Source organism: Solea solea, chromosome 11 (assembly GCF_958295425.1).
Source record: "Solea solea chromosome 11, fSolSol10.1, whole genome shotgun sequence".
Classification (NCBI taxonomy): Eukaryota; Metazoa; Chordata; class Actinopteri; order Pleuronectiformes; family Soleidae; genus Solea; species Solea solea.
Genome location: NC_081144.1, coordinates 9,714,141 through 9,736,107, shown reverse-complemented (window position 1 = coordinate 9,736,107; position 21,967 = coordinate 9,714,141). Strand labels below are relative to the sequence as shown.

The window sequence follows — 21,967 nt, the reverse complement described above, 5'->3', positions numbered from 1 at the left end:
AAATTTGAAGCAAAAAGTTTTTTTTAGAAACTATGGGAAGAAATTAACCAATTTATAGAATGTATGAATTGTTACAAAGTGTTGTTTTTTTTTGTTTTTATTTTCTCTGTATGAAGGTTTTGTTTGTCATCATTTTGTATCAACACTTGTGTTACAGTGATAAAATATGATTAATGCGAATGTTTCAAATAAGTGCACTGTTTAATAAGTTCAGATATTTCCAGTAAGGGAGAGACCACACTTGGACTCCATTCTCTCTTTGCTCCCTCTGCTGGAAATGTCTGGTAGGTGCATCATAAATGTTTTAATTTCCTACATGTAATATTTAAACGACTTTAACTCCAGTAGATTAAGATAAGATTATAATTATTCAAAATACTACTTGAGATTTTACATAATTAATGCCAGGTATTTTAACAGTGTGTATGCAACTTTCATTAGATTTTTTTTTTTTTAATAATAATGTATTGAAAACATTTACTGCTACAGCTAATTTAGTTGTTTCTTATCACTTTGCCTACAGTTAAGACCAGTGCAGATTTCCAGGGGTCAGACCCAAAAAAGTGACAACATGAATGTGAGAGGTTATGAAATGATCACGTCACTTGTGAAGAGTTCAGATGCTGGGCAGTTGAAGCTCCAGAGGAAAAAAGGTTATATAAAGTGGCTAATAATGTGGCTCTAGAGGAAGCTAGAGAAATCTGATTAATGACCCGATTTATTCTCACTTTGCTTTTTTCGTGAAGAAGTGCATAACCTGACCTTTCTTTTAACAAGCCTCGATTTGTTTAAATGAAGTTAAAGGTCTGAACTGCCAACAGCAGAAAACAGACCAGTGGCTTCAAATGGACACTTGCTTTTTGGGCGAGGATCAGAGGAAATCAATGGTTTAAAAATGAATTTTATCTGATCACGTTTGTATAAAAATGTAAACGGAGAGTTGTTACTGTTTTCAATGCTTTTTCAAATGGTATGCAACAAAAACAAAACAAAACTTAGTTTATCCAAAATGCTGGTATTTTATGCTGGAACTATGTTCTTTTAAGAATTGTGTTTGTATGATTACTATTGTGACTACAACAACTTGATTGACAGTAAATACATGTGCTCCAGGTCTCTCTCCTCTCTTGCCCATTTTCTCCTTTCATCCCAACTGACCTAGGCAGATGCTGCACATCTCTCTGCCTGAGATTTCCTCATGTCTTATTTTGCTCATTGTTGTTTACCCCCCCCCCCCCCCCCTTATTATTAATGTGTTGCAATTGCTAAGTTAATGATTATTTGTTAAGATATAACATTTTATTTGATTAGTGGAGTGATAAAAAACAACAACAAAGGGAACAAAGCGTAAAAAATAAAGAAGGTTACAATCTCAAAATGTGCGGTATTTCACCCAAAATGTAACACACGTGTTATTTGTTTTGTCCACTTTTTGGCATAAACTTCTATTTCACAGCCTCCACGTCCTTACAGGAGGAGTCACTTGACCTTCTAATGTAACGCACGCTCCCTATGCGCGTTCCCATTTTATGTGTGGGTTCGTCACGTGATGTGACACAGCCACACACTGGTTTGATACTAAGTGTGGCAGCATGCTCGAGTAAGGACACGGATACGTCTGCGTGATTTTCTTTTTTCCTCCCTTCAAAATAAATTGTTTTTGTTTTGATTCTGGGGTGAAGTGGATTTCAGCACCGGAGCTGTCCGAACCTGACGCTGCTGCTGCTGCTGATGCTGTTGCTGCTGCGCGAGGCGGTGATGCTGGGCTGAAATCATCTCTCTCGCTCTCTCTCTCCCTCCCTCTCTCTCTCTCTCTCTCTCTCTCTCCTCGTCTCTCCCTTCCTCGCTCCTCTCCTCCACACGCACGAAACGCTCTGTCATGGCGTCTTCCAACCATGTTACCCCCACCAACTGTAGCTGGTGGCCCATCTCAGCCATGGATGAGGACGGTAAAATCACAGACGGGGAGGAGTGCGAAGAAGCGACGGCAGAGCCCAAACCCTTCAGCAAAGACAGGCTGGTTTTGTACCACTGGACGCAGTCTTTCACCTCCCAGAAGGTAATAAAAACAGAGAGCTATACAGAGAGAGAGAGAGAGAGAGTGAGAGAGAGAGAAAGAGAGAGAGAGAGAGAGAGAGAGAGAAGAGCGTGAAAATGGAGATGACTCCACGTCTCTTTGCATGACACGATGCTCCAGTGTGAAGCTCCTCTGTTTGTTTATTACTATGATTTGTGCATGTTGTGTTTTGCATGTTCACTCCTGCACACAACCTCTCCACGAATATGCATAGGATCCTGCAGCTGGGCAAATCTCCCAGCTGATACGTTCAGAGAAGCGCTGCAGCATACATATTGGGGCTCATTTCCTCGACATAAAGCAAGATTGCTCCTCAATTTCATTCCCCCACTGCATTTACCACCACCCTTTGCTTTCACCAGCTTCCCTCTTGAAGCCTTTCTCTGTTACAATATGTGCTCTTGCACATGACAGCCTAAATAATTGATTAAAAATGATGTGGAAAACAAACCACAGGCCGAATCTTCCCCTCTGCAGCGGAATCACACTGAATCATGTGTTACTTTTATACATTTTTAACTTGGATTATCTTGACAGACAGTAACCTGTTCCTCTCCTATTAGATGACCAAATAATCTTAAAGTTGTTCAAAACTTAACCGATAACCACAAAGCCATGATGAGTAGGCTTTCTGTGCTGTACTGTGTGTGTCAGGGCTTCACTTCTCAGACATACTGCATGTACTATGTACGCTGTACACTATGTACGCGCATGCATATCAGTTTATTAGTTGTTAGTGTGACCCAGCCTGTGAAAACAGCTGTATAATGATTCGCTATCAATACAGAGACAACTCCTGTGGTTTCGTCAAGGTTTCGAGACAGAATCAGGAGAGGAGCCATTTAAAATCCAAGGTAAAGAGATTGAAGGACATCTCAGAAGCATGAAGGCAGAGAATGTAGAAGGATGAATAGGGAGGATGGTTTTTGAGAGAAGTCTTAATCATGTTTACACACGAAGACCATAATCTGCGAGTCAATAGAAAGTGCCTCGAGTCTTTTGGCATGATGTGTGTATGTGCTTCCACTAATCGTATAAAAGAAAACAGGCATCTACATTGATTTGTATGTGTAAAGACAATCTTAAAGAGAAATGTTCACATATTGCTTGGCAGATATTACTTCATCTTCAGTCTTCTAAAGCTTTGTTTTTTTTGCATTTATTTTAATCCTCTGTCACAAAATATAGAACCAAAATGCAGGACCGGTTACAAAACACAAAGAGGCTTTAATAAAATGTACTAAACACAAAATGATCCAAAAACTAAGGGCACATGGGTAAAGTCAAAAACGTATGACAACAATCCAAAATTAACAGGAGAACACAAGAAACAACATTTTAACACTGTTTTGCCTTCAAACAACAAGTCTGGCAGTGTGTGACAGAAGAGTATAACTGAGAAAACAAGAAACAGGTGTAACTGATACCACACAGGTGAGGATAATCAACAAATCAGCAACTCCAGGATGTAATAAAAAAGAAACAAGACACAAACATGGATACAAAATAAATCAGGAAGTTAAGTCAACAAAAAAGAACAAAAAGAGATACCAATAATACAAGGCAAAAACAAAACTCTAGTCCAAACACGATAATAAAAGTCCATATGATCATTAAATGGCCAAATACATGCAAACCATGAGAAATAAACGGTCTAGGTTTGTGACAACATCCAGATAAAGTTGATTGGGGGAAAACAAGTGTTGTAGGAATCTAGAAAACAGCAGGCTATACTGCTACTGCTGCAACCAATACAGCCGATAAAAATCACAATACAATGCTGAATTTCCATTATTGGGCTAACTGTGGTTATGTGTATGGGCAAAATTGTTAATATTTCACATGAAATGTTTGTCTGGCTCACCAACATACAGTCTTAGTGACATGTTTTTAAGGGCCACAAGGGGCAGCCACAGCTTTCCAGTCATTCCAGGACCTCACAATTTACAATGAGTGGATTTAAGCCTCTTATTTTTTCATTATCCTATCTACGATGCAAAACAATTATTATTATTACTATTAATATTTTCCAAAAGGATTTTCCAAAATGCCAATGTGATTTCTGTGTGTTTAGAGTATACATATCAAGCAGTTACAATGAATTACCGTAATTATCCAAATGATCCTTCCTTTCCTTCCTATATTTACACAGTACATCTCATTGTATTTTTTTATTGGTACATTTACTCCATGTACGTAAATGTATGTGGAATAAATGTCCATATATAACTAAATGTTTCTCCGCTGACTAAAAACGACATGGAGATGATTGTTAATTGACTGAGCTCACACACACTGGTGTCATGACACCAGTGTGTCAGTCTCACAGAAGGTGTAAATCTCTCGTCCCCTGGCGTTGGAATTGCCAGGGGTCTGCATTGATCTGTGGAATTGCTCCACATGTGGTGTGACTCTTGACCATCTGTCTCTGTCTTCATCGTGTCTGTTCACTTGTGCAAGCTACACGTCACTCTCTCTATGGCCCAGTCCAGGTCAAGTGTCTAGTTACAGTAGCAGTTTTAAATGAAGGATTACACAAAACTGATGACAGGAAGAGCGTGGGGGTCGATGTGATTCAAAAGTTCACAGGTAATTCATCCACTGTCCATCTAATGATGACAGAGCTGACAGTCGTTGATCTCCTTTATTATTATGCTCAGTGTCTCATGGTCAAAGTATTTACATTAGGTTCCACGTTTGTTTTTCTGGAGAAGGAAGACGAAACTGAAGCATTTGTTTTATATTGAGTTTTAAAAATGTCATTTTAGCCTGGCTGTACTGTCATCGCGCAAATACATACGATCAGGATGCAAATCCTTTGTAGTAATGTTTGCTAAAATCCACAACTGTGCCCATTAGTGTGTTTACTGACAGCACAATACCACTGGATCGTTGAGCCACTTCAGTCACTCCAGTTCCAGGATTGAGGTGATGATCGTGGCAGGAGCTTCTGTTGAGTGACAACAGGCACAAACAGCAGCAGCAGCAGCAGCACACGCAGTCGTGGGCCAACAATCAAGCCTCATATCCAACAAACCAGCTGAGATGTAGCAGTAACTCAGGGCCGTTGGTCCAAAGTGGAGATAAATAGAGTGTAACACCCTCCTTCTGCTCATATAGACATTGTGTTAGCAGCTGTTTATTTGCTGAATATATGCTTGACAGTGTGATGCATGTGCTGAGTCACTTCTTGTGATACTATACTGTGTTTTATTTCCAGTGGTTTTGTGTGTGTCTCTAAACTACGGTGTAAAGTTCATACAGTGCAGCAAAAAAGGACAGTATTTCCTTTTGTCACATAGAAAAGTTGCAGTATATAGTAGAATAAAATGGATATATGTGAGTAAATGTGTTATACTTTTACTCTCCACCTCTGTTCACGCAATACAGTACATGCTATATTAGTCCCACATGTGGGGAACATGCAGATGTAGGTTAAGTTACTGTATAGAGTGTTTCGTGCCTTGTATGCTTGGCATCATAACTAAATAGTGACTGTAATTATGTAACATACTCTTGTTATTGTCTCATACTGATGAAGCTTATTTTGTCTTTGCCGTTGCTGCTTCATTTATACATGTGCTCCTGTGGCCTGAACCAGTGATGCTGCTGCTCTTGTTTTTAAAAAAGGAAACTCATTCATTTCACCACGTTTGATCTATGTCGCAAGTGTCTTCTCCTTTCATTAATCTTATAATAGCTCTCCATGGACCTTGGCTTATTATTCACCCAGAGAGCAATGGATGCTGCTGGTCTCTTTCCTTTGGCTTAAACTTAAGCAAGCTGTAAAAAAATCGCATCAGTTTGCTAGATCACACGAAACATATTCCTTATAGTAGTGGTTCACGACCTGGTTGGAACAGAACAAGGGTCTTTCTGCATGGAGTTTGCATGATCTTGTGTGTGCGCGAGTTTTCTCCAGGTTCACAGTCCAAAATCATGCAGATTTGGGGATTAGTAGGTGAGAGTGGATGGTTGTTTGTCTCTATACAGTGTGTGGCCCTGTGATGGACTAGCAAACTGAAACTAAAAATATATATATATATATGAACAATGACATGTTTTTCTTGCTTTTGAATCATTTTTAGCTCAGTGTTTCCCAATCCTGGTCCTCAGTGGCCCACTGATGTCACCCTGCTCCAACACACCTGATTCAAATGTCAGCTCGTTATCAAGCTCTGCAAAAGCCTGATAACGAGCAATTGATTTGAATCAGGTGTGTTGGAGCGGGGCAGAGAGTCCCAGAGGACGAGGTTTAGGAAACACTGCTTTAGCTTTTGTTTTTACATTCCTCAACAAACAAACAAGCAAACAAACAAACAGACAGACAGACAGCAGTAACGTCCCATCATGCCGCTGCGTGTAGCAGGTGGGTCCGTTTGACACGCACCGTGGGTAAACATGTGCTTATATTTGCAGGTACGTCTAGTCATTAATGAGAAGGGTCTGGTCTGTGAGGAGCGGGACGTGAGCTTGCCGCTGCAGGAGCACAAGGAGCCGTGGTTCATGAGGCTGAACCTGGGTGAGGAGGTACCTGTCTTCCTCCACGGGGACACGATCATCAGTGACTACAACCAGATTATAGATTACCTGGAGAAAAACTTTGTGGGAGGTATGGTTCAATAATAATCTGCTTGGTTCCCATGTCAAAAAAATCCACTTCTCTTTTTGGGGTCACATGTTTTGTATGTATGTAAGTTATAAAAAAACAACATTACCTACAGTAACTTTATTTAAATTGTGCAGGTATAAATACCAACCATATAATGATTATTAAAGACAAAATAAAAACAACACAGAGACAAATGAATGATTGGACACCCACCAGGGTGATCTCAAATGACATTTTGGTGAAATTGTTATTTCACTATTTGGTTTGGTCCATGTCTCATTTAGTAACATGGAGAGGGTGTGGTTTAAGACCTCTATTGCAGACAGCCACCAGGGGGCAATCCAGAGAATTTTGGCTTTACCTTTAAAGCAGGATTTGAATGCTTTAGGATGTGTGTGTGTGTGTGTGTGTGTGTGTGTGTGTGTAGCCACAAAGTCATAAGTCAGCTGGTGACAATGTTTTGAGCACAATGTCAAACACGTTCCTGATTAGTTTTCTGAAAAATATCTGAAACACAGAACTTTCTGTACCAGGTACCTGTGGATGTAGGACCTTCAGTGTGATTGCCTGGTTTGGCTTGTTGCTAATATCCTGGCACGTGTGAAGATGGGGGCAGCAGAGACAACTGGAAGCCGTTCAGTGCAATCTGTCATCCTTGTACAATGTGTCTGTGCGTGCTGTGAAACTGTTCTGTAAGTTGTTGCAACAATGTCTTTGCATCAGTGTCACTGAAATAAATTAGAATGATCTCTTGGGGGGGGAGAATTAGTGGCAAATGCAAAGTTATTAATTCAACACACACAATTTATTATGAATAAATGTAAATAAGTAAATGACACCAGTAGTTGGTCAAATATAAGGATGATGTGAAATGTGCTTTGTGAGGAAATAACGTGACTCAAATTCAGACTTAACAGTGTAGAGTAAATACTACGACATGAACTGAATGCTCTGTGTCACAGTCTGACATTATTCTGTTATGTAAGGTCCTGGAAGTCTCATCTCCGTAATGGCCTGAGGGAATCTGGCCAATAAATGGAGATTTCCTTTCTCTTAGGTTAGTTAGTGTTCACTCTCTCGAAGCCAGTGGTGCTTGACAGCAGAGGATACGGTTCACTGTCCACTCAGTCATAAAAGTCTACAAGGCAGAGACTGTCAATGGTTTCTGATGACTTCTTCTCATCCAGAAACATATATTTTGATCTCTGGTGTGTGTGTGTGTGTGTGTGTGTGTGTAGCCATTTAGTATTTTCCAGTGTGCATTGTAATAGTCAATTTAAAGGTCCAGTGTGTAATAATTAGTGACATTATTATGGTGATACTGCAGATTGTAACAGACTGAGGGCTCCTCATCTTCCTTCCTCATAAGGGTTCGGGAACTATGGTGGCCTTCACACACCAGAAAGAATGTGAAACATAAGTTCTTGCTGCTGTAGAAACATGAGAGTGCAAGATGGGGACCTTCGTATAAGCAAGGGCCTAACCTGGGCCACACGTTGAAGTAGTGGTTAGTGAAATACAGGTGTAGGTGAGAATGTGAGAGGTTGGTTGGCCCTGTGGTGGACTCACGGCCTGTCCATGGTGTACCCTGCTTTTCACCCTGTAACAGCAGGGATTGGCACCAGTGACCCTCATGTGGAGTTAGACAGTGGTAGACAATTAATGAAGGCCCTTAGCTCAAGTAAAGGCTTATTCCAAGACTACAAAGGGTATTTGAAAGTAGCAGTTATACACTGACGCAAACAGTTATGGGTAGTATATTAAATTTCTGTCTGTCACCCTGCCTCAACAAAATTGAAAAAGAGGTTAAAATGAATCCACTTCATGTGGAGGGATAAATCTTCCTTTTTTCCCTGTCGCATGCAAATCTCAACTAAATGCCGGCATCATGGACTGCAGTTGGCCTGGAAAGTGCTAATGTCTCAGAAAAGAGGCTCTTATATCAGCACAGTGCAGCATGGTGCCAATGTAAACTGCTTTACAGCATTGTTGAAATGCAGCAGAGAGCTCTTGCTGCATGAAAGCCGTTTGACCAAGAACAATGACCCAGTCAGGGTTTCCTTCACGTTAAAACTGAAATGTGCAGCCCTGTCTTTGTGACCGTTGGAGGCTGCGCTTGGATGTGTTTGGCGTCGACTTGCTGTTGAGACATTTCCAGCCACCATGCTGCAACACCTTCAGCACCTCTGCTTGACATGCACAGGTTTCAGGTCTGGGACTGATGACTCACCTTTTATGGAGCTTTGCCAGGGGCAGCTCCACCCTCCTCTTTGGTATGAAAGAAGAGTGGCCCTGTCTCTGATTCATCAGTCTGGCTGTGACTTTCCCTGTTTTTAATATCGAATCTCAGCAGCAGGTCATTGTGTTTAACATTGTCCCTCCCAGCTGTACAGTGTATTGTCAGCCTCAAAAAGTAGGCTAAGCTGGTTCACTGCTCACTGAGTCATAAATGTGGGTAAAAATTGTTCCTAGTGTTTGTAGGAGTGGTTCGTCTTCACAAATGCAGAAGTGGCTGTGTATGGCAGACAATATGTCTCTGAGCAGCTTGCAAAATAATTGGCTGAACCTCCAATTTTACTCAAGGGATTTCACTCGGCCTGTGAAATTTTTGTCCACATGGATCATACATATGATCCAAAAATATTTGCTAAAATCTGTTTTATATTTGCACATAAAATGAGCGTGAGAAGCTTGAAGTTTTTCCAGCTCTCGTCAGTATTGTTCAAATGCTGTGCTGTGTTACAGAGAGTGTTACCTGGTTACAATGCTGTGTGTGTGTGTGTATATCTGAGGCTGAAGCATGGAGAACTGTGTTATTTTGGGGTTGTTGTTCAGCACCAAGCGTGAGGACTGTTGCTAAGAAACCTCTGATGTATCATAGGCCTACCACTGTTTCGTTGATTCTGTTTTTTGTTTTTAATGTGTCTGTGTTGAACCACAACAGAGTTCTGAGCAACATTAAGATGCTTTCTGTCTGTATTGGTATGCGGTGTCACGCACAGACACAGTGGCTCAACTGATCCCTGATGCTGAATCGCCTCTCCACGACCGCGTGCAGCAGTACCGCCAGCTTCTGGACGGACTGCCCATGGACGCTTACACACACGGCTGCATTCTCCATCCAGAGCTCACCATTGACTCAATGATCCCAAAGTACGCCACCGCAGAAATACGTAGTAAGTGAAGCCTTACTCGCCATACTGTGTAGACATAATTGTTTTTAATTCTGTTTATTTGGCATATCTATCTGAAACTCAAGCTGTTTTCAGAAATTAACTCTGGATAATGTCTAGAGAATTGTGACATCTTCTGGAGTTTGTTTACATATGGTGAACACAGCAGGACATTGTATTCACAACAGCATGAGAAAGCCTGGCTTGAGTATGCAGGAAGCAGGACACTGTTCCGCTCACTCTCTGGATTATCCAGTTTCTCCTGCTGTGTTCTCACTTGAGCTCACCAGGACACTAAATGGAGGTTTAAATTCCAAGCTGGCAGGAGAATATCTTGAGCGACCCTCAGACATGTGCACACAGGCCCGTTGCACACAAGTTATGGATAATCTGAAGAGATTGTGCTCCGATGCACAATCTCTAAAACTAATGTATAATTTGTAATGTGTACCAGAGCAAGGTGGAGCTGATTTTTGGGCACATTCCAAAGAAACCTGGGGTTTGTGGGATTATCAACCCTTAGTGCTCAAGTGGCACAGACCAGTGCTGCAGGCTCACCCATGGTAAATTGCTGTGGAAATAATACACAATTCCTTTTATGGACATCCTGGGGGTGTGTGTTTATTGGTCACATATTCAGGCTTTACAAAATTAGTTTTTGTGTTGAGTCGAAGTTATAAGTTTTATATCAAATTTAGTAGTGATATAAAGTAGCAATAATTGTGCAGAAGTCACAGTTTTCATTTTTTTAAGTGAACTTTGAACTGTGACATATTTCACATATTCAATCAGATTTTAAACATTTTGTGTACTTTTTGCTGAGGAATGTTTATATAGTTGGTGAAAATTTATATTTTTTTGATCAGATTGTCTATTCTGCTGAAAAAAATGATAAGCGACACTCTATATTGTACATTCTTAAATATGTTTATACTGTACATTTAAACATAGTAATGGAAAAAAGCAGCCAAAATGCCCTGTGTTCTAAGGAGAGAAGAAAGGAAAAAAGGATTTGGAAATTATTGGGTATTTTAAACCATGTACGAGGTTTAGAAGTAAAGTATCCCTCTGTCTTATTGACTGTCTTATAAGGGCTTTCTCCAGGTCAGAAAATCATTACTGGATGATTTGTTGCATTTAATGTTTTTGATGTAAAATCACAAGCTTAGTTGAGGTAGTAGAGTTGAAATAGCAACCAGTAAATAAAGTAGTACACATTTGATGTCTGTAGCTCTTGCAATATTGTAATAGTCAGTATAAACAAAGCTATTCTCCTTGTGCTCTCTACTTGACTCTGCTTTAGGCAGTGCATGTTCTGTTTTTTCATTGAATGCAGAGCTTTGACAAGAGAGCAGACTGGAGGCGATGAGGTGAATCATCTGCATTAGTTGTCATGTACCCTGCTGTTGCAACCTTTTCCAGCCTCCTACTAGACAACTTTAATGATGGGCATGTGGATTTCAATAAAAAAAAGATAAAAACGTGATTCAGGCACAATTTCAGGACTCAAGCTTTTAAGTGCAACACTACTCTTTGTAAATAGACCTTGAATTAATATATATTGTGTGGACTGAAATCTTTCTCTCTATTCTACGACATTATGAATGCAAAGTTGGTCATCCTCCTCGCAGCCTTTTCCACACTATAGGCAAACAAATCCCTGTTTTATGTGCAAGACAGAATTAGCATGTGGTGTAATTTGATGCTACTGCTCACTTCCAAAAAATCCTTATTACAGCACAGTGTAGTGTTGCCAGGTTCATATATCCTGACAGCAGATATCAGGCTTTTCCAATCTGCTTCAGCATGTAAATCAAAGCAATGGGACACACAAAGGGCTGCTAATTCTGCAGCAGAATGAATTATCCAGTAAAGCCCTGATCAGTCTGCATTGTAACAATTAAACTAGAAGATACATCAGGAAATTACATTTTAGTTTTTTTACTTCCTTGGCAACATGTTATTATAGCCAGCGACAGTTTTGTACACACTATAACTACATAATAATGTTGTAAATTTATCAGTTTAAGGCTTATTTTTTCTAAACGGGACAAAACATACGGTTTGAGGGTTTGTTTGTGTGACTTCAGGACATTTGGCCAATGCTGCAACAGAGCTGATGAAGTTGGACCATGAGGAGCCTCAGCTGACAGAACCATACCTATCCAAGCAGAAGAAGCTCATGGTGAGTCAGTGTGTACATGTATCTGATATTGGACAAAAGGATAAGTAAAATAAAAGTCTTCAGTGACAAGATGTATTTGTAACGCTGTGCTTTTTAGGAGAGGAAACACTCCTTAAAGTCCCTGTAATGTGAATTAAAAAATATCTCCTGACTTTGTCAGTGCACAGGAAAATGTGGCAATAACTACTTTGCCAAATTTGAATGACTTAAAAAAGTTGCTAAGTGTTAAAAATCAGGTTTCAAATCATTTCAAATTCTCTGCTCTGAAATGCGGGGGTGGCAGGTTTTCAGGTCAACTATTTTAACTGCGTGGTGTCCAGGCAATTTGGTCGACTCACAAGTGCAGTGTGAAAGTGAACCAAATCAAATGAAGGTGTGACAATTTCCAGCGTTCCCCTGGACTATCATGGTGTGAATGCACCCATAGATGCTTTAGTGTGAACCAAAGCAGATGAATGTCGCCCTTTATCAGTGTTTGTACAGAAGAGAAATGTAAATGCTTAAATGCATCAAACCTCCTGTTCAACTACAGTATTATGTACAGGTGCCATGTTCACCTGCTTTGGTACCTCCCCAAAGTGTCCTTATGCACTGCACCACAATCACACACACGCATTCGCATTAGTGTGGACCAAAGTGGGTAAATGTTTCAGTGTTTGTACAGAACATAAAGTATCAAGCCACTAGTTTAACAAACCTGTAGAGAAGTGTCATTTTCACCAGTTTGGTCACAGTTTAACAACATACTGTGGTACCTGCCGCCTCACAGCAGGAGTCTGCTCTTCTTTCTGTTCTTCTCTACTTCCTTTCAGTCGCGTGAGAGCAGGTGCGGTTTGCTCATGAGTGAACGGGTAAACCAGTGATAAACTAGTTATATAACTATGGCTCTGGTGCATCATGAAGCCATAAGTTAAGAATTTGAGCATGTTTTACCTCTTGCGTTTATATTAATTTTGTAATTATTGACAGGCAAAAATCTTGGACCATGATAATGTGAACTACTTGAAGAAAATTCTGGGAGAGTTAGCCATGGTTTTAGATCAAGTGGAGGCTGAACTGGAGAAACGGAAACTAGAGTATCAAGGTATGTCCAAATGATGATTGTAATTGGTTTTTATTGTTTTACATCAATGGATTAAAAATAATAATCTTCTGTAAACATTTCCAACTGTCTTTTATTTCATAGGTCAAAAGTGTGAGTTGTGGCTATGTGGACCTGAATTTACACTAGCTGATATCTGCCTCGGAGCCTTGTTGCACAGGCTCAAGTTCTTGGGACTTTCTAAGAAATACTGGGAGGACGGCAGCCGATCCAACCTGCAGTCCTTTTTTGTGCGTGTGCAAAAACGCTACGCTTTCCGAAAGGTCTTGGGCGACATCCACACGACCCTCCTGTCTGCAGTCCTACCCAACGCCTTTCGGATGGTAAAAAAGAAGCCGCCGTCCTTCTTTGGGGCATCTTTTCTCATGGGTTCACTGGGAGGGATGGGCTACTTTGCCTACTGGTATTTAAAAAAGAAATACATGTAGTGAATGCCCCATTGTTGTGTTAAATGTCTGTGTATTTGTGTGATGTTTCAACTTTTCTGTAATGTTTTATGACTGCAGGAAAAACTTAATCTATATAGAAAACACTATTACTTACCTGGACAGACAAAGAAATATTAAAACATTCCATAATAAGAAAATTCTTGACAGCACATTTTCTGGTAAATCATGTTCTCCATCAGGTTTTATTTCCAGAAGTCCTGGTTTGACTTTTGTTGGAGGCAGGTTCACTTACATTGAAAACTTCAAGTAGAAACCCAGATGAAAATGTTTAACACGGTAGAACACCAACACGGGTTTTTTGACCTTCGCATGCCACTACTATACTCATTATCTGCTGTTCACCCCTTCATCTGTCTGAGGATGAAACTACAGAGCAATGTTGGTGACAAAAATGCTGTGCTGCCAGAAACTGCCAGATGACTTGATGAAAGGATGGAGGCAAACTTTTAAGGAGTAGTCTGACATTTTTGGAAATTTGCCAGTTTATCTTTTTTGTTGAAACGTATATGAGGAAATTGACTTGTGCTGGAAGTGTTATACTTATTGTGTTTTTATTCCTGAGCTTCTTAGGTTTAGACCAACTGAGTCACAGTTTTAAACACCCTATTTTTATTAGAATATTATGAAACACCACTGCTTTTCTGAAGGTCACGTTTCTCTAAAAGCTGGTGTAGCTTAGGGACTCTGCTCCCCTCTCTTTCCCAAGTGTGTCAGGGAACTACAGTGGCCTTTGCATACCAGAAAGGATGTTAACACTATTTCACAACTCTCCACTGTTCCAATCTCCCACTGCTGTTACTCGTCCTTCATTAGGTCGGCCGATGCATTCTTTGTTTGTGTATTGAGCTTCTGCTCCGAAACTCAAAACACACATCCGTTAAGGCTGGTTCAGAAACTTGTTGGCACACGATGAAGGCAATTGCCTAAAATACATATAAAGGCTTATTCTAAGGTTATGAAAACCCAACTGTTTCTATTTTCAAGTAATTATACACTTGAACAAACATACTTTATGGATGGCATCATCGATTTCTGCCACATTGACCCACTAAAACAGGGACACTGCCTGCCTTTGCCTAGAGGATAAGACTGTTTTTTTTTTTAGAAGCCTGCAGAATACATCGATTTGGGGTCGAGGACTGAGAGTTTTGGATTCCGCTGTACTGTGTGTTTGCATAGGGCTCATATTTTCTGAATGATCGACATGCTCCTCCTGGCTGGAGCTTCATATTTACGTGAAAGGACATGACAGTATCAGTCTTCTCATCCAACGCTCAGCAATGATGCAAATGGGGGATTTCTCTTCCTTTTTTAAATAAGTGTACATCTTGCACACAGTCACTCACACACAGAGACACACGTGAGCTCAGAGTCTATCATGTATTTTAAAGAGTTCAGAGTTTATGTATTGCACCACAGGTTACACAGCACACAGTGGTCCACTGTCACTCTCTTCGTCACGGAGCAGGGTCGAGACGCTTGGTGTTTGAAAAGTTACACTCGTGGTGAAATTGTAAATTCTGCATCAATTAGGCTTAGGATGTATATTTCATTGCATGAGTACAACTTTCTTATTGTGTAGTGAGGTAGGTTGATGACCCCGGGGCAGAATTTATAATCGCTCCTGGTCAATAATCACAGGTTTTTAAATGTTACGCTGCCAGACCTTCGAAGCACCTGCACTGTATCGTGTGTTGGAGATGGTCCCTCAGCAATACTTCACAGTTTCTTCGTTGCCGGCTCCCCCTGACAGATCAGATGCAAATTAGTTCTTACAGATAGATATTTTCAATTATACGTCGTCTCATTTATTTTACTGTGTTGAATTTTTAATGAGATAAAAGGGTAAATAAGGGCAGCCGGGCAGGAGTAAAAAAAAGCTGACTCATCTGAAAGCTAGAGGAGAATGAAGAAGGGAAAAAAAGATCCTCCTTCCTCCTCTCGGCTGGCCTGGCCCGGCCAGCTGTCTCATTGTTTGTCGATGCAGTGTAATTTTCCTGCTCCGCAGTCTGTTCATTCTTAATGGGAGCTTTTGTTTTATTTTTATTTTGCTCTTTCTTAGTCAGACCCCTTGAGTTTAACATGCTACAAATGCTCCTGAACCATGTACTATTTAGGTTGAACTGACTGGCTGGAGTTTTAAGCTGCTTTTGGTTTCAGGGCATGAAGGTGATATCGACATTCTTGCAGTCACGACTCAGAGTACAGTGTGCATTTGTCTTTCTGAAGCTTTAAAGCTCAAGCTCGGGGTGGAGATTTATTCGTGTGGAATCTAGAGTTTAGGATGCCCATTTTCTCCTGCTACAGGACATCATCTCCACATGTAGTGAGCTGTGGGAGACAACGTTGAACCAAAGATTATAATTATGATAAAGACGAGTGCCCCTTTATTCGCAGCGACGCCTTGCCGTTGTAAATCTGATTTTTGTTGAGAGAACTGCTCGAGAAGAGTAAAAGCAAGAGTTCAGTGTATCTAGTTCCATGTACGATATGAAAATGAAGCAGAGCAGCCGTATACTCTAGGGCAGATTATGAGCCAGTGGAACCCTGGGCACAGACTGGAAAATATCGGGATGGATAACATAGTAGCAAAGATATTGAGATAGTAGAGCAGAGGCTTGGTCCTGGTAGTGATTCATCCTTGCATATATTGTAGGTCAAACTGTCTGGAATCCATTCTCTGCCTTGAAATACATTTAGGAAAAATGGGGGTCCATCGTCTTCACACTGTTGTATGTAAATGGCACGAGAGAGAAGATGAATAGAACACATTGTTGGGAGTTTTTCTAAACTTTGAAATGAACCAGAAAACACTTTGGGTGTAAAGTACAATTTTCAAATGTGATTTAATCAAATATCTGTTTTCATTTATGTCGACTATCTGACACTAAAACATTGACTTATTCTGTTAACTATCAAACATTGGATGACCCTAAAGTGGGAAAACATCATCAAGCATCTTAACATTGTGAAAGCTTGGTACATTTGGATTATTGCAAGTAACAATTCCATTGCTCCCTCTGACTGATATCATGCTCCATGATGGATTGGATCTGTACCTCTTAGATCACACACACAGAGTTCAAGTCAAGAATCCTAGTTGTGAATTGTGGCCATTATACTTCACTATAGTATTTTTTTATTTGTTATTTTTTATATTTCCATATATGCATTTATTTATGGTGCTTTTTACAATGTTTGTTCATAAGCCTTAATTTATTCAGTTGCCATCAATGACAAATAAATGAAAAATGGAATATGCAGATTCTGAGTTCTATTTTACTTTTGCTGCTAAGCCATAAACCATTTACCATCGTCCCCACGAGAAAATTATTAGCTTAGAGAATTTTTAATATTCTTATAAATACTGACATAATTTATTTGCATATAAGTTTACAATCAACAAAATTAGGTTTGTATTACTTTACGAGATGTCAACAAATAAAAAACAAAACAGGTTACTGGTTACCGGTTACTGTCTGTGGTTCTCAAACTGACAGTTCAAATATGTACTTTCAAGTGTAGTTTTTGGCAATAATTACTCATATTTTAGTTTTGCAGTCAGATGATGCATAACAGATTGCAAAGGAGCAAATGCACATATTCCCTTCAACTCACTTGTTAATGGAATTAAGTTGTTGTTCCACAAGGAAAATATGTAAAGCAAACATTATGACAGACTCCTAATAATTTTTTAAGGTTTTTTTTGCCCAAGGACCAAAGTGAAATATTCTCAGCTCAGACCAAATCATTAATCCTGTAAAATATTTGCATAATATTTGAACCCGCATGGCTTTCCTACATCAACAGTGTACATATGAGAAGTTAAGTATTGAAATTGTTGCGGTTTATCTTCTACATCCTCAGAACAATTTTTTACAAACCATTTGATTAAAAAAAGAAAAAGAAAAAAAAAGGGCCAATCCATTAAAACCCGAGCTGTGGATGAAACATGCTCTCACTGTTGTCAAAGTGTCTGATCCAACTTTGTTCTGAAGGTAGTTTCCAATATAAACCATCAACATTGGTCTGCAAAAATACACATTCAGTGCTGTAAGTTTGGAGCTGTAAACATTCTGTACTGTTCCCACCAACATTATGTTAAAACTGTGATTATTGATCCATGAGAAAAGCATTATAAGGCAACAAAGTGGCAGACAAACAATAGCCAAGTGTGTGAGCCACAGAAGCTGAAGGTGAGACACTGAGGCTGGACAAAACAAGAGCGCCTTGCTTTTATCTCAGATTACCATGAGTCATTTTAGGAACAGCAGCTGCCAAACACCACGGAGGAAGTGCAAGTCAGTCCTCCTGTATAAAATGACCTTTCTGCAAAGAGGGAATAACTTAAAATAGTGCGACGAGCTTACACCTGGATTAAGATCACATCAAGTGTAGTGTGTTGTTTTGAATATGGCTGCAATGTTAGAAACAATGTCATACTGGAAAGTATGACTGGAGGTTAGAAATGCTGTTTCTCTTGTTTTGGGTGAAGCTGAGGTGGGAGTCCTGGCGAGAAAGGTTTGAGATACCAAACCCGATATGTGAGATACCATGGCAACAGGCCGGATATGGTCCCTAGCCACTTTTGAGACTGATCATGGAAGTATACAGAGGTACAGGTAAACATCCACAACCATATGATAATGATGAGATTCAAGGCCACATACAGCAGGTTCAGAACCATTTTGGGCAGTGTAGACATGCTGGCTGTCTTCATGGATGCCATAGGAGCTATTTCCTCCATGATGAAAAGAGCAGAGTAGGACAGGATGAAAGAGTGTCCCGAGATGTCATAGCCGTCCCAGTGGAAGCCAGCGCGCCTGCAGGTGAATTTGGATGTGAACTCCTTCACATCCGTGGTGCCAGTTTCATAACAGAACCCCGTCATGTCCTCAATGTAGAAGAACGTCTCCGTGCACACGTACCAGATGGCTGTTGCCACCACCAGCGAGAGCAGCCGCCGGCCCAGGAAGGACACGCTCCGGCTGAAGGAGGAGTTGGAGAGGAGGAGGAAGGGCGTCAGCAGCAGCAGCGTCCACCCCCAGGACACTTTGACAAAATACCTACAAGAAGAGCACAATATTCACTCAATCTGTACTCATTTATTGTTCATTTTTATATTACACAAGGTAGCAAACAATTCAAATGTACATTTTTCTGCTAAAATCAAATTGTCTTATTCCACCTATAGTCAGCTTGTTGATTTGGATTTTGTCCTCTACATTGCTGACACCCTGCCAGCAGAGGACACAGTGGTAGTGATTAAAAGGCATGGAGGAGAATTGTGATGAGAAAACTGAAAGTCTAGACTGAACCACATAATGTCCAAATGGACACCAATGCGTATTTCCACCGGCTCTATTCGCCTCTATTAGCCCTCTGCTGGACCACATGGTAATTACTTCTGATGGTCTGATGCAACTTCTGCGCTGATGCAATTTCTGGGCTGAGTATATTGAGCTCAAAGGTTTTATTAAGGTTCAAGTTTAAACCTAAAACGTGGAGTGAATGGAAATCTGCTGATTTCCCTTGTGGCACTTCAAAGACTGTATGATGGCAAGCTAAGCAGCATTTTAAAGTTACTCATATGAATTATTAACAATTCATTCAGTCATGATTATCCTGAAATTAATCAGAATTAACTTATGAATGCTTTTTTTTTAAAATCACAATTCACAGGAATGTGGATCAATGTGACATCCCTATTTCCTTGCTTTAGATTAATGACACTTGCTAACATGTACGCCAAAATAATTGTAATAGTCATTATTCCGATTTTTTTGTTATATTGGATATTTTGGGAGGAGGGAGGTAGGGATCGCCACAGTTTTCTTATTGTTTACCTGTATTTTTTCTGCAGTGTTGTTTTGTTTATACTTTGTGTTTGAAACAGGGAGTACAGGAAACACACTCCTCTCATGATATGCAAATAAGTAAAATACCTGGGACATTTTCTTACTGGTGATTTGAATGTTGACAGAGACATCTATAGGCAGTGCTGTAAACAATATGCTCAGGCCAATATGTTGCCCTGGTGCAACTACAGGAAAAGTAGGAGGCTCATTGTGCAATGATGCAATGAGGTTGCTGCTTCAGGTTCACAGATGGCATAGTGCCAGTCAACAGTTTTGTCTTTGGGTGTTGCATGTGAAGCATTCCAAAGCCATTGGTTGTACAACTTTATGTATTTGTTACCTGTAATTAATTTACAATAAAAAGTTGATCACAAAAAATACTTCTTCAAATCAAAGGGTCAGTTCCTATTTAAAAAAAAAAAAAATACAAAACCACATAAAACATAATTATATATACATTGCATTTCAACTCTAGTGTTACAAGTATTTGTTATCTTTTTCGATTTCTTTGATTGTTGTTGATTTATAGAGCGGCAGCACAACACACAGCTACACAAAGCCATTGTTTACCTTTGACCTACATCCCGACACAGGGAATAACATGGGCTTTTTGCACAGCAGCTGTTTTGACAAGCAAAGGTGTGGATGATCACATTCATGGTGGCTGAGTTCCATTTAGCTTCCTTAGGGAGTCAGGGAGCACGTTGTTCCACTGTCACACTGACCGGACTTACATGTTCTGAACAGTGCCTTCGCTAATGTGATCACTAACACCTGTGCTTTTCCCACTAAACCATATTAAAGTGGCTGCTATGGACATGAATCATTCTGACTCAATCCTGACGGAGTGTTAATCTGTCCGTGTTCAGGATCGCAGATGTCGCTGAGCCACAGGTGTCCCCATCACTGACACCCGGTAGCAGTAAAGCTAACGCTACTCACACATTCAGGGCGTTTCTGCTGCTGCTGAAATACGTCTGCGGAACCAGCTCCAGATGCTTCAGAGCAGAACCCACCACCGAGATGAGCAAGAAGACCCACGGGAAGTATCGTCGGACGGTCGGTATCCTCCACAGTGCCACCAAGTTATCCACAATGACATCTACCGCCGCCATGTTGACTCAACTGACACAGGGTTGCCAGGTTGCGTGTCAAAACCGTAAAGTTCCGCTGCCGCACTACTTTTAAAGAAAAAAACATAACAACACATAGTATCATTGGCAATTGTGCTGACCTCAACAGAGACATGTGAGCATTAAAATAAGTTGACTCTAAACAGCTATTTAACCAGGTCCTACAATTACCTTGTATAAGTATACTATTATACACACATTTTCTGGACACCCTCAAAATTAAATAAAAGAATGCAAGGTTTATAAGTGTAAATAGGTATTGCATAAATGGATTTAAATGCACATGACAAACAAATGAGTCAAGCTACCATAAATTGGAAACATTGAAAAATTGTTTACATAAGTTGGGATCCCTTGCTGTCTGTTAGATAATCTGCTTTCACTACCTCTAAAATGCAGAAGCCAAATGTATAAGGAGATTCCTTTGTTGTCTTTGATGTCTTTAAAACAGGATACCTGGCAACACTTCAGAAGTAGTCCAATTCCGGAAGAAGAACCTGGCAACCCATATCAGTTTTTTCCTTCATAACTTTATTTACACAATGGAACGTAACATTCAGACAACAGATCTAGGTAGTTCATCACAATACTTAAAAGCAATGATTATAAAGACAAAGAAATGAAAAAATCTAATGAAATGCTGTAATGTTTGTTAGTGATAACCACTTGTGCCTGTGACAATAATTATTTTATACTTAATCACTGTTGATACATAGCCATTTCGTGAAATATGATGCATAGTTCAATATTTTGCATCGCTTCTTTGTACTGAACAGGCTTTTGATTGATGTGTCTCATTCATAAATTCATGTCAGCTGAAAGGAAGCTATTTTCGTTGTGCTGCAGAGCCTGCGTCAATGTACATTTTGAGAGGGACACAAAGACAGGCCATGAATATGTGCAGAGCAAGAGGAGCAGGGTGATGGTCTAAGGGTGGTGAGTCCTCATGTCCGCACTCTCACCAAGAAGCTGAGTGACTTCAGTTGGACCTTTTGTGTGATCTTTCTCACAGACACACTGATGAACACCCACTACCTCACCCAGCCACTCATTCAAATATGAACTCACTTATGCACTCACTGGTTGTGGTAACAGCTGTAGAATTATAGTAACATTATTTATATTATGGGATACCTAGTGAAGACTTATTTTATATAATTCTAATATACAGTAAATTTAAATTTACAGTGAAAAGTTAAACATATTGAACTTGTTGTTTCCTGTTTTACTTTGAAATGAATTGTTTCTTTCTTTCTTTCTTTCTTTCTTCTTTTTCGATTTCTTTGATTGTTGTTGTTTTATAGAGCGGCAGCACAACAAACAGCTACACAAAGCCATTGTTTACCTTTGACCTACATCCTGACACAGTGAATAACAT

The 21,967-nt window shown here is 40.0% G+C and overlaps 2 protein-coding genes across 3 annotated transcripts; one reads left to right on the top strand and one right to left on the bottom strand.

Annotated features, from left to right (window-relative positions):
- Positions 1–1,557: 1,557 nt before the first annotated feature.
- gdap1l1 (ganglioside induced differentiation associated protein 1-like 1) lies at positions 1,558–14,406 on the top strand. Its single transcript, XM_058643333.1, has 6 exons — positions 1,558–2,059; positions 6,497–6,689; positions 9,692–9,865; positions 11,953–12,047; positions 13,017–13,131; positions 13,234–14,406. Exons 1-6 carry the CDS (start codon positions 1,880–1,882, stop codon positions 13,575–13,577), a joined length of 1,101 nt encoding a protein of 366 aa, XP_058499316.1. The 5' UTR covers positions 1,558–1,879; the 3' UTR covers positions 13,578–14,406.
- A 2,014-nt stretch (positions 14,407–16,420) lies between these two features.
- On the bottom strand, positions 16,421–20,945 carry fitm2 (fat storage inducing transmembrane protein 2). 2 transcript variants are annotated; one of them, XM_058643334.1, is made up of 3 exons: positions 20,929–20,945; positions 20,399–20,637; positions 16,421–18,664 (listed from the first exon to the last, which is right to left on the bottom strand). In XM_058643334.1, the coding sequence occupies exons 2-3, from the start codon at positions 20,569–20,571 to the stop codon at positions 18,061–18,063; spliced, it is 777 nt and encodes a 258-aa protein (XP_058499317.1). In that variant the 5' UTR covers positions 20,572–20,637; positions 20,929–20,945; the 3' UTR covers positions 16,421–18,060. The 2 variants fall into 2 exon arrangements, with proteins under 2 accessions (XP_058499317.1, XP_058499318.1); XM_058643335.1 differs by having other exon boundaries at positions 20,399–20,634.
- Between the last annotated feature and the right edge of the window lie 1,022 nt (positions 20,946–21,967).